This window comes from Mesocricetus auratus, unplaced genomic scaffold (assembly GCF_017639785.1).
Source record: "Mesocricetus auratus isolate SY011 unplaced genomic scaffold, BCM_Maur_2.0 Super-Scaffold_100023, whole genome shotgun sequence".
Classification (NCBI taxonomy): Eukaryota; Metazoa; Chordata; class Mammalia; order Rodentia; family Cricetidae; genus Mesocricetus; species Mesocricetus auratus.
This window is the reverse complement of record NW_024429204.1, coordinates 17,636,650-17,651,059: the sequence shown is the minus strand read 5'-3', so window position 1 is coordinate 17,651,059 and position 14,410 is coordinate 17,636,650. Positions and strand designations below refer to the sequence as shown.

Below are 14,410 nucleotides of genomic sequence, written 5' to 3'. Positions count from 1 at the left end.
GGACCCCACTTTATCCAACACTACAATCTGATGTTGGGGGACGTTATCCCCATTCTGCAGGGAAAGGGGCTAAGGGCTGCTGGGGTTCACTAGCTCACCCCAAGAGAATACACTACAAAAACAGGAGAGGAAAGGGGGTAGGTGTGGTAACTTCCCACCTATAATCCCAGAACTCGGGAGACTGAGGCAGAAGGGCTGTCAGAAATTCTAGGCCAGGCTGGGCTATGTATGCATGGAGTACAGCCCTGTCTCCAAAAAAAAAAATGGAAAACAAGTTGAACATCAACCAAGCTGGAAAGGAAACTTCTTTCACACCCTACTCTTGGATTTCCCCCTTTTCATCACCCGGCTCCTCACCGTGATGTCCCAGAAGCAAGGCAACAGTACAAAGACAAAGCAGAGGTGACCGTGTTGGCTGGGAAGCAATCAGAGGCAGAAAGCCTGGTCACCACCAAATGTCAGGAATCACGCAAGACGAGGACATCTGGAACAACGGAAGAATCCAGCAACAGTGAGGATGGCCAGACACCTGCCCCTCCATTAATTAGGACACCAGGTATATGGCACTTCAATCCCTAAATCTAAGTATTATGTAACTGAGTTTTCTGATGTTGTTTCCAGACTGGGTCCCCCATGCCACCCAGGCTGGCCTCAAACCTACGTATCCAAGGATGGTGAAGGCCTAGCGTTCTGCCTCTGACTCCAGAAGTGCTGGATTACAGACATGAGCCACAATGGTGGGCCTGAAGGTTGTGAACTCCCGGCAACCTGAATGTGATCCTGGAGCTTACATAAACATGGAAGAAATGGCCCCCGAAATTTGTCCTTTGACCTCTGCATTGGCACAGTGCTACACATAGCCCCTGTCCCTCCCCATGCGCGGTAAGATTCCTTTAATTGCTTTAAAATAGTTGCAATAAAAAGTGAAGTTGTACTTTTCAAGTCAAGTTTGAATGGTCAATATTTGCTCAGACTTTGGGTTTTTAAAGACGGGGCCTTGCTGGTCTGGCACTTACGATGCAGGCCAGGCTAACTTCAAACTTATAATCCTCTGGTCCCCACCTCCCAAGTGCTGGGGTTGCAGGTACATACCATTATGCTCAAATTTGGATATGACATCGCAGGCCATCCCAAACAGAATTGTCTACAAAGAGGAATCTGAGGAAAGAGAGTAAGTCAATTGCCCCAAAGTCTCAGAGTTAACACATAGTGGAGGCAGAAGTAAGAAAACCCGGGCAGTCTGGTTACATTTTGTACTCTTACAACCATCCATGCCTTCTGGACACATCTTACCAGCCCGAGAGTCAAAAGTGGTGATGCAGAGAGAACACTAGCACCCATTCATTCCGGCAAGCCCTTGCAGATTGCTCACTAATACAGGAAGCCCGGGGTCAGATTCTCAAAAGCACCACATGAAATACTTTCATCTTCATGGCAACTTTACAGGCGAGGAAACAGACGAGAAAACTCATCTGTCTAAGCTCGGCTACACTGGCTAAAGATCACATGGTGTGTGCCGACACTCGTGTAAGCCTCATGATTAACATTGCAAGGTAAATTCCACTGTTGCTCATCCTCCTTACCTAAATAACTTGTCCAAGGCTCTGTTCTAGCTAAGCAAAGGGCAAGGCCAGGATTCATGCTGCCTCAAAGCCCTCCTCAAAACAAAGTCATGGTAACACTGGGCTATATGGTGGAGGACCGGAAATTCAAACCCAGATTTACCCTCCCATCTGCAGAACTGTGCCCGGAAAGCCAGCAAGTGAGCTGAGGAACCTGAAGAAGGGACATTTTGGTTTTGGGTTTTTCCCGACAGGGTTTCTCTGTGGCTTTGGAGGCTGTCCTGGAACTAGCTCTTGTAGACCAGCCTGGTCTCGAACTCACAGAGATCCGCCTGTGTCTGCATCTTGAGTGCTGGGATTAAAGGTGTGCACCACCACTGCCTGGCTAAGGTGCAGTCTCTCGAAGGAGAAAGTGATTAGTAACACAATAATGTTTCTAGATGAAACGGAAAGTAAAGAATCCCATCCAGGGGAAGCCTTTTCAAACAGCAATACAGTAACGAGCAAAGCATTAAACTGTCAAGGAAATCAGACTGAATCAGAAAAGCTTTACATCATCTTCTTAATTAAGAAAATATTCTTGATGAAGGAAAACAGGTTTTTAGTTCCCTGTAATTTTGGCCACACGCTTGAAATTCAACAAGGAACCAAAATGCGTGATTTTCCTTTTGTCACGCTAGACTATCATCCTGATTTTGGACACCTACTTCCTCAAACTGAGCCCTGCAAAACCCCAGTGGTTTACCAGACCTCCAGGGACCTTTGCAAAACTCTCCTTCAAATCTTGAAAGAGCCATTTAGAAATCGGAATAAGCCGGGGGAAAAAAGCAAGCCAACAACTGGGGGAAAATGTCTTTCTGGTTGGATCGGGGGCTTGTGGTTCAAGTTCTGGCAAACGCCGCAGAGCCGGAATCATTTTTAACTGCAATCGGATTTATGACCACAATACCAGCAGCTGCGGAAGCCCAAGCCTTAAGCATAGGCCCAAGAAAAAGGAACAGGAAGCGACGGGAATGGCAAGGGAGCCCTTGGAGGTCAGGGCTTGTTCCTGGATTTCTGAGATTGGGCAAGGGATAATTCTTGGAAAAGTGCGAGGCGATCGGCCAACTCCAGGGTCCCAAACGCGGGCCCTGAACAAGGTACTTTCACGCCCCCTTGCGGACCCAAGTGACAACTGACGATGTGCCAATGAAGGGATAGGTAGAGGGCTCGGAAAGGTTTTCCAAAATGAGCCTTCAAGGGACTCGCAGAGATCCGCCCGTAAGTAAACTGAGACCCGAGGCAGGGAAGCATGCCTTGTTAGCAAGAGGAAAAGCAGAACGGCAGGCGATCACGGAGCCGGTGCTTTCATCTGGAAGTGCAGGGGCTGGAGTCCGATCCAACCCTCCTATGGGGACCGAGCAGTCTAGCTAGGCTGTCATAGTCATATCAGGGAGACCTCGCCGAGGGGTGGCGAGACCGCGCGCGGGACGCAGGGCTGCAGAAGCCCAGCCCGCACCGTGCGCTCCCGGGCACGGGTCCCTGCAGCCTTCCCCGAGCTGCGCGTCCCGGGGGCTGCAGGCGCCAGGCGCGAGCCTCCGATCCCACGCGCCCGCTAACGGTCCCCGCGGCCGCCCGCGCGACTCGCCCGCCACGGGTCAGGGGGCGCGCGCCCTCCGGGGCGCCGCGGGCACCGCCAGCAGTGCGACCCTCTCCTTACCGGAGCTGCTCCCCGGTGACTAGGACTTCAGCCATGCGTTCCAGCTCTCTCTGCTGCGCCCCGCCACTCCCGCCGCTGCTGCTGTCGCCGCCGCCGCCCTCCTCCATGCTCCCGACTGCGCGGCTGCCACTCTCCCTCTCTCTGCCTTCGCGGTCCCGCCGGGTGCCTGGCGTTCCGATTAGTCTGCCCGCGCCGAGGCCGCTCCGGCCATCTTTGTTCCTGGCGGTCCCGCGGCTCGGACGCGATTGGCTGGCGAGGGGATCCCTGCGGGCGAGCTGAAGATTTGGGCGAGTCTAGCCCTGGAACTTCGGCGTGGGGGCGTGGCCCGGTCGCTCTCGTGGTCCGGGGGCGGGGCCGAGGAGGAAAATATAAACATCTGGGCGGGGCAGTGAGCTGTGTGTTTCTTCAGGAGGTTGAACTCTTCCCTCCTTTTTATATTTCTTCTTCTTCTCCTTCTCCTTCTCCTTCTCCTTCTCCTTCTCCTTCTCCTTCTCCTTCTCCTTCTTCTTCTTCTTCTTCTTCTTCTCCTTCTTCTTCTTCTCTCCCAAACTCATGCTGGGGAACTTTGCATTTTTCCTGTATTTTCCATAGCCGAGTTGCAAAGAATAAAAGTGAGAACGATTTACTCCGTCAATGAGCAATCGAAGATGTTGCCACTTTTTCTGACCACTTTCCCTGAAGACAGCCTACTTACTACCTCACAAAGGAGTCAGCAAAGCATCCTGGCCTGGGGTTTAAAAAGACTTAGAATCTGGCTGCATTCCTGTGACCTTTCTACCTAAATGCTCTTCATTCTTCCTTACAATAACTGTAGCTAGCACCTGTCGACACCTGGCGCATTAAAGGTGTTTCGGGTAGGTGGATGCCTTGCTTTGTTTTCCTAGATCATAATCTGAGTGTTGCCTTCCCTTAACATCCAGAAGGCGACTCAGAGGAGTGAGGTAATTTCTCTCATGCAAGCAGGTTGTGTTTTAAAACAGCTGCAAGTTTCCAAGGATGGTGACATAAAATTTCCAAGCATGATGATACACCCGTGATCCCAGAACTCCAGAGGATGAGACAGGAGGATGGTGAGTTTGAACCACTGGGCTACAAAGATGCCTTGTCTCATAAAACACACTAGAACAAAAGCATCTCACCTGACAAAATGGAGCAGTACGGTCAAGAGTGACGTTAAACACGTTTGAATGGCAGAACTGGTTTAAAATGTTCCCAAAAAACCTGCTTGGCGTCATCCCTTTTCACTTTGGGTTTGTAAACTTCCACATAGCTGCAATTCATGGTTGGATAAATATTTTGAAGGGTCTTTGAATTTCCCTTCTGTAAGATACAGGCACTTGTTTCTGCGTACCTTGACACAAGGACAGTAATAACTGTGACAAGATGCAGGAAGTGCCAATGCATACCACATCATATGATGTTATGAATGTTACTCCACCTTCCTGAAGACTGGGTCTGACTCTTACTGGGTGTAAAAATAGAACATTTAACATTTTTCAAAGCCTAATTATTGGTAAAAAAAAAACATTGTAGTCGCATTTTAAGAAACAGATTAAAATATGTTGTTTGAGATAGAATCTTGCCATGTAGCCCAAGTTGACATCAAGCTCGGACCCCCTGCTTTGACCTCCCAAGTGCTGGGATTACAGGCACTGAACATCATATTCTGCTCTATTTTTTTTCAACAGGAAAACTCACATTAGTCTTTCTAGTGCTCTAAAAAGACCAGTCCTCGTGGTTTCCTGAAGTATTGCAAAGGTATTTATGTTTGTGCTTTACCTGACACCTCAAACCTTTTTTATGTTGTTTAATTTATTCTCACAAAACCCTGTTAGGTATCAGTGTTTCAGACACAAATGTGAAAGGAGAAATAATTTGTCTAAGTTTCACAACTACAGAGTTTGGCAGTCCTTCAATGCTTATTCTTTTTTTTTTTGTTTTTTTTTTGGTTTTTCGAGACAGGGTTTCTCAGTAGCTTTGGGTAGCTTTGAAGGCTGTCCTGTAGACCAGGAAACATAACTCTTACTTTCTAGGGATTGGTCTTTGACATTTATGAAATAATGGTTTCATTAAATAAAATTTTGTAGATCTATTTTAATAACAAAATTTTGTATATTTATGATTTTCTTTTTTTAAAAAATCACCAAGTTTAAAGCTAAAAATTTTCTAGGCAGAAAAATACCTGACCTGAAAGGGAAAGTAACTTTTATTTTTAGATTCAACGTTTTGAGACAGAATCTCATGTAGCCAAGGCTGGCCTTGAACTCCTGATTTTCCTGCTTCCACTTCTCAAGTGCTGCTGGACCTGGATAATTTTCCTTGGAAGCCCCTCCCATTTGTGTGTATGTGTGTGTGTGTGTGTGTGTGGTGTGTTTGGTGGTGGTGGTGGTGGTGTGTGTGTGATTGTGTGTGTGTGGTGTGTTTGGTGGTGGTGTGTGTGTGATTGTGTGTGTGTGTGGTGTGTTTGGTGGTGGTGGTGGTGGTGTGTGTGTGATTGTATGTGTGTGTGGTGTGTTTGGTGGTAGTGGTGGTGTGTGTGTGATTGTGTGTGTGTGTGGTGTGTTTGGTGGTGGTGGTGGTGTGTGTGTGTGATTGTGTGTGTGTGGTGTGTTTGGTGGTGGTGTGTGTGTGATTGTGTGTGTGTGTGGTGTGTTTGGTGGTGGTGGTGGTGTGTGTGTGTGATTGTATGTGTGTGTGGTGTGTTTGGTGGTAGTGGTGGTGTGTGTGTGATTGTGTGTGTGTGTGGTGTGTTTGGTGGTGGTGGTGGTGGTGTGTGTGTGATTGTGTGTGTGTGTGGTGTGTTTGGTGATGGTGGTGGTGGTGGTGTGTGTGTGATTGTGTGTGTGTGTGGTGTGTTTGGTGGTGGTGGTGGTGGTGGTGTGTGTGTGTGTGTGTGTGTGTGTGTGTGTGTGTGCTGTGTGCGATGGTGGTAGCAATATTTGTAAATGATGAAAGCTAGTTTGCTGTTATGTATTAAGCTTTAAGCTCTCACTAGATACACGGAACACATCATACCCCACCACGGAAGCCTCTCTTCTAACAGGGAACTGACTCCCGAGCACAAGTAGGTACCCGGAGACTGTGACTGTGAGTCCTGGAGCAACAATGCCTGTGACTACGGAAGACAGAAGGGCATTGCTGTGGTAATTCCTCCACCACCAAGATTTTGGAAGAGCTGAGAATCCTAACAGACTTCGGATTGGTTTCTGACTCAACTTGCAAGCGGATTATCCCCTCAGAATCTCTGTCTCAAAGGGAAAGGTTATTTTTACAGCCCCCACTGCTTACTGAGTGTATTAGATGTAATTTAGTTAAGTAGGAAGTGTGAACCATCTCTTACAGTTCTCCGCACTCAGCCCCTTTAGACCTTCTGGTGTTTGGTGCTTTACGGCCAGTATTAAAGTTGGGATGGGAAAGGGCGCGTGCGTGCGTGCGTGCGTGCGTGCGTGCGTGCGTGCGTGTCTAGGCAATCAAAGTGTACTATCCCCACTGGCTCTACCCCTCCTCTTTCTCAGGGTCTTCTGAGCTCGGAAGGGAGGGATTTGACGGATAGACGAGATATCCCACTTAGACCTGAGTGTTATCCTCTGCAAATATTTTTTTGTTGCCAGATCAGTCAAGACGGAGCTCATCTTTAGCATGATGAATGCAAGGTCTGGGAATATATCTTAGCGACAGAGCACTTGCCTAGCATGGCCAAGGACGTGGGTTTAATCTGCCAAAAGCAAGCAAATTGGCTCTTAGGTGAGATCTGAGAACCTGTATGTAACAACACACAAAAGACGAATGGCGGGGAAATTAAAAACTAATTGTAAAGAGAGGAAGAAATAAGGCATTCATGTCTTCATAATCCACACCCACTTTAATATTTTATTGTGTTGACGCGTCTTTTTGTAAGAACACATTACAAAAGAAACTGTGTTCTCCTGTTTGACCCTGCTTGCTGCCCCAGATCATTTAATATGTTGGTAAGTGCTGCCATCTACTGGTTCCTTTTGCAATGACACTAAAGGATCGCTAATTACATGTGGAGAAATGGCTACCTCCCAGTCTGTTATATTTATCCGGGTGATACTGGCGTTTAGTGATATGATATGATATGATATGATATGATATGATATGATATGATATGATATGATATGATATGATATGATATACACCACATTTCTTTAGGGCAATAACTCATAAAGAATTGGATTGTCCCAAAGCTCAACTGTCTTTCTTGGGAGGTAGTTATTATATGATTTTAACATAATACAGAATGGTCTGGAATGTGATTATTATTATTATTATTATTTGGTTTTTATAAGACAGGGTTTCTCTGTATTGTTTTGGAGGCTGTTGGATCATCCCAGCCTCAAACTCACAGAGATCCGCCTGCCTCTGCCTCCTGAGTGCTGGGATTAAAGTCGTGCGCCACCACCGCCTGGCTGGGATGTGATTATTGTACGTATTGATAAAGAATTGTGCCCTGTGCAGTTCCAGTCTTAGACAGAGAAGCTTTGCCTTTGGATAAAATGACTTTATTTGCCATTTTTGTGATATACACCTGGCAAATGACATTTCAAATTACGTATGGTTGATGTCTATGGTCTGTATTGTCACTGGAGACCATTACTGTGAGTGTGATCAGGGTGCATGGTGTGAAATTCCCAAATAATCAATGAAAATATTGTGTTGGGGAAATGTAGCTTTTCATTCTCTTAATCTAAACTTATTAGTTAAAAGTAATAGTGTTAGGCCTAAGAAAGGCCCGGATGCGAGGCCCAGTGTAAGCTCCTGAGCCTGACTTGAGTTTAGGGCTCAGATGTGAGGCCCAGTGTAACCTCCTTAGCCTGGCTAGAGTTTGGCGACCTGTCTCTAACCTGTAACCTCCACGTGGGAGGTGACTCAGCCAGACCTTATGCAAGATTGCCCCCTTCCTAGCTACCTGCCTGCTTGGTGGTGTTGGGGGTCCCTCGAATCGAGGGGGGTCCCCAAGCTGGATTCGTCACCCCAAGAATCAAGAGTCCACACGCCAATTGATGCAACACGCAAGAGGCTTTAATTAGGCATCTGCAGATGGGCCTCTCGGTCAGCTTTTAGACCGATTGGCCCCGAGGTTCAGTTACAATCAGCTTTTAAAGACAAAAACCACAAGCCTTTGGGAGGGGTCCCTATCTTGTGACGGGGGGGGTACATGACCACTGACCAGGGGAAGTAGATGTCCTCCTGACTTACATGTTGTAAATTCCATCAGACTTTGGTATGTGTTAATCATCTCTCCCTAAGTAAATGGTGGTTATCATCTCATTGTTTCCCACGAATCTTGTTTGCCCATCTCTGACAGGTGGTCAGCGGCCCGGAATTTGGCCTTTTGTGGGTTTACAGCCCTTCTGCAATTAAGGTTGCTAAAGCATATATTCCATTCTGTGGTTTGGCCAGTTCCTGGAATGAGGCCCTTTGTTCACTTCCTGGGTTCTCTAGTGGGGTGGCCTCCTTGTTTAAGCTTACATTTTATTTCTATAAATTCGAGGTCTTTCAGTGGAAAACTATTGGCCCTTAACTCCTCACATCACCTTACCCTAGCCTAAGATTCCCCATCCCATACCTCAGTCCTATATAAGTTCCTGCCTGTTGGAATAAATTGAGATCCTGCTTTGATAGACTCCCGACTCAGTGTGTGCCGCCCCCCCCTGTAACCCATAACTAATGGGGGAAGTCATCGACAGTCACCATCCCGCTGCTGCTCAGCCCCTGGGAAGAGGCCGGCTGGGCTGAGCCCCCCCCCCACTCTACCTGCAGGAAGAAGGACCCTGCATAATCGGTTTTCAGTAACTAGATAATAGGTTTCTCCACCGACACAGTAAGCCAGATCAAGCAGAACTGAAAAGGTAAAAGAAAGGGTTTATTTGAATATAGCAACTCCCGAGTGAGTCCTCCAGCCCCAGAGACAGGGCAGGAGAAGTCAGGTGCCCAAGCTGAAGCAGGGAGCTTATATACCCTGCAGGTGAGGGGTGATGACATGTTTGCCACATGCTAGGTTTGTGCCCAAGTATGATCAAAAGCTGACTGCTTTAGGTGTGGTCTCGGGACTGCAGGACACTTCAGGAGAGGAGCCTCTGCAACCAGCAGCCACCAAGGACTCTGAACTGGGCTTTTGGGTGCCTTTTCCTTGTTGGAGCTTCTCTGAGAGGGCAGGGTTTGGAGAGAGAGGCGGGGAGTGGCCTTTCCGAATGAAGCAGCAGTGAGTGGTGGTCCCAGCTGAACAGAAAAGAGGTGTAAATATCTGACTACAACTTCTACTTGAATCTTGAAACATCTGCCATTTCAATACACATTTCTTTTTCATCTTCCTTACATATTTGTTGGTAAAAGCACAGTGTATGTTCGTGTGTATGCTTGTGCTGTGTGTGTTATTTGTTTGCACAACAAAGTGAGGTCATTTTAATACAGGAAAGGAAAATGAGAATGACTTTATGTGGTGGTGTGAATGTAATTGGTCCCTATAAGCTCATAGGGCGTGGCTCTGTTAGGAAGTATGACCTCATTGAAATAGGTGTGACCTTGTTGGAGGAAGTGTGTCAGTGTGCGGGCGGGCTTTGAGGTCTCCTATGCTCAAGCTAAGCCTAGTTCACTTCATGCTGTCTGCAGATCAAGATGTAGGGCTCTCAGCTCCTTCTCCAGCACCAGGTGAGCATCATGCCTGCACGATGCCATGTCCTACCGTGGTGATTATGGACCAAACCTCTAAAACCGTAAGTCACACCAATTAAATGTTTTCCTTTATAAGAGCTGCCATGGTCGTGGTGTACTAAAACACGTGATATCTGTCTTTACTTGTTTATTTTATTTGAAATGACCTTTTAATTTGTAGCTCAAGCTAGCCTTGCATGCGCACACACATAATGCACCCATGAACATCAGAGGGTAATTTGAGGGAGACAACTCTTCTGTTTTTTTTGTTTTTTGTTTCTGTTTTTTTTGGTTTTTCAAGACAAGTTTTCTCTGTAGTGTTTTGGAGCCTGTTCTGGAACTGGCTCAGTAGACCAGGCTGGTCTCGAACTCACAGAGATCCGCCTGCCTCTGGAGACAACTCTTATACCACCATGGGGACAGATTTCAGGACACCAGGTGTGGTGGCAAGTGCTTTTAGGTGCTGAGTCATCTCCTTTACTGATTTAGAGACAGACTCACTGTGTACCCAAACATACCTCAAAACCATGGCAATCCTCCAGCCTCACCTCCTAAGTGTTGGGATTGTAGGTCTGAACCACTATGCTGGGCTTGTTATTTCATTCATTTATTCATTCGTTTGCATGGATGGATAGAGATCAAACTTAGGGCCTTTGTGTATTGCCATAGCCATCTGTAGTGGCCACACATTGTGGCGCCAATCTGTCTCTCCTAGTCCGTCTTTGTGAGGCTTCAGTTGGATCCAGTCAACTTGCCACTTATTACCTGAGATGGGGAGTGTGGATTGAGAAATGGCAGGTGGGCTGGTGTTGGGGGAAGTCCTGTGCATTTGTCAATAAAGTACTGTTGAGCCTATAGGGAACCAAGATAGGAGGGACTAGGAGTCCAGGAGAACTCTGGGAAGGAGAAACACAGGAGAGTCAACATGTAACGCCATGGGGGTAGGAAGCCCGGAACCATTCTCTGGTAAGAGAAATACTTAGATTAACAATTATGGGGTAATTACTTAAGTCAGAGCTAGCCAGTAAAAAACAAGCAAGGCCAGCAGCTTCATAATTAATATAGCCTCCTGTGTGTTTATTTGGGGACTACAATGTGGCAGAGCCCAGGCGGCTGGCGGGGGATAAACCAAAGCGGCTAGCAAGAAAAAGCCTCTCTTAACAGGCTGGAGCAACAGCTCAGCCATTAAAGGCTAGGCTCACAACCAAAAATATAAGAGAAATGGCAGGTAAAGACGCCAAGAAAAAGAGAGACACAGGATAGAGTGGGGAGGGCAAACCAGTGAATACTGAACGCCCCAAGTTTATTCTTCAACATTCTTAAGTACCCCAACCAAAAAGGGGACATGGCAAAGGACTTCTTATCATATATAAGGAAAAAACAGGCTTTCTTCCCTTAATCCCCCAAACATTTGGTAACCACACCTTGATGGGGGAAATCTTTCTGTGTATATGTCAATAAAGCACTGTTGGCCAATAGGGAAGCAAGATAGGTGGGACTAGGAGTCGAGGAGGATGCTGGGAAATATAGTCAAGAGTAGGAAGTCATCATGTGATCCCGAGGAAGAGAGGACGCATCAGGATGCCATCCTCGGAAAGGTAGGTTCTTATAGAAATATATGTTAGTAGTCATGGGTTAATACTTAAGACAGAACTGGCCAATGAGGGATGAGTCTGTAGGTGGTAGGGGATGTCCTTCTGTATATATGTTTCTCTTATTGGTTGATGAATAAAACAATGATTGTCCAGTAGTCAGGCAGAAAGCATAGGCGGGGCTACCAGACCAGGAGAAAGTTGGGGAGAGGAAGGCAGAGAGAGGCCATCAGAGAGACGCCATGTAGAGGCAGAAGGAGGGTGGTGCGATGTCAGCCCGAGTGGCATAATTTCAACACACACACACTTACACACACACTTACATACACACATGCTCGCACACACACGCACACCCACATGCACACACAGACACACACACAGACATAGAGTGCATAATTTTAGAAAAACATAAAAATATGATTCCTTGCTTAATAATGCTCATTGCCATTCCATTCACCATACTTAGGAAATGGAAACAACCTTACTGTCCTTCAACAGATGAATGGGTAATAGAAATGTGGGACACACGCACAACGGAGTACTGTTTCTTTGTAAAGAAACATGTAGTTCGCAGGTAGGTCGATAGAACTGCAAAAGGTCATATTGAGTAAGGAAGCCCAGACCCAGCAAGACAAACATGACCTGGCTTTTCTCATCTGAGGCTCTTAGCTCCAGTCTCGGGATGTGAGTACATAATCCAGAGTAACTGCAGAAGCCAGGAGAGTAAAAGCAGACTGGGGGGGGCGGGGCGATTGGAAGAGAATGATGCAGGTGATGTGAAAGGAGAGATGGGAAATCTGGGGGTGGGGGGCTTAGTTGGGGAGGTGGAAGATCAGTGCAGATGGGGAGGAAGGGATGAGGGATAAATACCGTTCGTGGTGTTTGACAAAGTCTCAGGCAACGGTGTCACTTAAGAACATTTGGCAGTTATAGACATGCACAGAATGTACTGTGGTGATATTCACCCCACTCCTATTACCCTCTCTTCTTCTCGCCAAGCAGTCCTCTTTCCCCCCATATCTGTTTGGGGGGTGGGGCTGGGTCAGGCAGCTGCTGTGCATTCATGAGTATGATGTCACATCCGGAAGCCAGCATGCCTAGCAGTCTTGTTCACCCTCCAGGTCTCCCAGCCTTCCCACTCCATCTCCTGTGACTCCTGTGTTCTGGAGGGAGTGGTACAGATGTCTCCTGTAGTAACAGTCACTTATTCTCAGTGTCGACCTTGGCTTTCTTTCTTTCTTTCTTTTTTTTTTTTTTTTTTTTTTTGGTTTTTTGAGGGTTTCTCTGTATTGTTTTGGAGGCTGTCCTGGAATCGGCTCTGTAGACCAGGCTGGCCTCGAACTCACAGAGATCCATCTGCCTCTGCCTTGGCTTTCTTTTTTTAAGATGCTAGAGAACAAGCAAAACAGATTTGTCTGTGACACACGAAGCAATGCCACCACCTAGTGGGGAAAATTCTAATTGTTTTACAAGCGAAATTCAGTTTCAGGTTTAGTTTTCAAGACAAGCGAAACATTTTTAGCTCTTTTTTTATGCTTTTATTTAAATTAGAAACATGCATGCTTCAGTTGTCAATCCTAGCTCCCTCTCCCACCCCTCCTCCCTTGTCCCTCCACCAGCACCCCTGAAATTTTTATACATAAACATATTTTAATAATATGAAATTTCTATCATCCTATAGTCTTTTTCCTAATAATTATTAATTAATTAATTAATTTTACATCCTGACCGAAGTCTCTCCCCCCACTCTCTCCCACCTCCCCTCCACCCTCTTCAACCCACCCCTCCTCCATATTCAACAAGAAAAAAATTTTTTTAAAGATTTATTTTTTTTTACATATGCACTTTTCTGCCTACATGCCAGAAGAGGGCACCAAATTGAATATTAGATGGTTGTGAGCCACCATGTGGTTGCTGGGAATTGAACTCAGGACCCCTGGAACAGCAGTCAATGCTCTTAACCTCTGAGCCATCTTTCCAGCCCAACAAGAAAAAATTTTAATGGCATTTATCATGAGATATCTACATAAGGTAGAGAGCAGATACCAAGACACTAAGACACTACTTGATTCTATTTCTCACAGTGTCTCAGTTCCTGCCATTGTCATTTTTCTTCTCTGAGCTAGGGATTCCAGCCAGAGCCTTTCCACGCTAGACAATCTGTCTGTCCATCATGGAGCTACACCCCAACCCTATCATCCATTACTTTTACATTTTACTTTATTAGCATATATTACAGATAATAGTAGGTTTCATTGTGACATTTTCACACGCGGACATAATGTAGTTTGATCATATTTAACACCCCCACACACACACACCATTTCCCTCTGTGGTGGTTTGAATGAGAACTGTTCCCCCACAGTCTTGAGCATTCACACAGTTGGTGGCAGTTTGGGGAGGTTTAAGAGGTGCAACCTTGCTAGAGGAAACATGTCTCTGGAGGGGAGCTTTGGGAGTAAAAAGCCTTGCTCAGCCGAATTTCGATCACTCTGCTTCAAGATGTGAGCTCTGAGTTTCCTGTTCCAGGAGCCTTGCCTCACTGCTATTCCTGCCATCACGGACGGCTAGTCCTCTGGAATCCTTCAGCCATCACAGACTGCCAGCCCTCTGCAATCCTCAGCCCAAATCAACCCTTTCTTCTACAAGCTGCCTTGACCATCCTGTTTTGTCATGGAACCAAAAAGTGATGAATACACTCTCTTGTCCCTTATCCACTCTCACTGATCTCCTCCCTCTTCCTAACTACCCTCTCTTCTATCCCCCGTCCCGCTCCATCCTGTGACTCAATGAAGTTCACTAGGGTTGCTTACAGAAAGTATGGACAAGAGGCTACTTACATGAGTACGAGCAATTTACCAGTGGCCACACCACTAAAGAGT

General features: G+C 46.6%; 1 protein-coding gene across 3 annotated transcripts in view; it reads right to left on the bottom strand.

Annotated features, from left to right (window-relative positions):
• The window catches only part of Deptor (DEP domain containing MTOR interacting protein), a 152,231-nt gene extending 148,697 nt beyond the window's left edge, over nt 1–3,534 (bottom strand). Inside the window, exon 1 of one of the 3 annotated variants that reach the window (XM_040730376.1) lies at nt 3,262–3,534. In XM_040730376.1, coding sequence (XP_040586310.1) covers nt 3,262–3,368 — 107 coding nt within the window. In that variant the 5' untranslated portion in view covers nt 3,369–3,534. The remainder of the gene's footprint in view (nt 1–3,261) is intronic. The other 2 variants (XM_040730377.1, XM_040730375.1) reach the window with 2 other exon arrangements.
• Between the last annotated feature and the right edge of the window lie 10,876 nt (nt 3,535–14,410).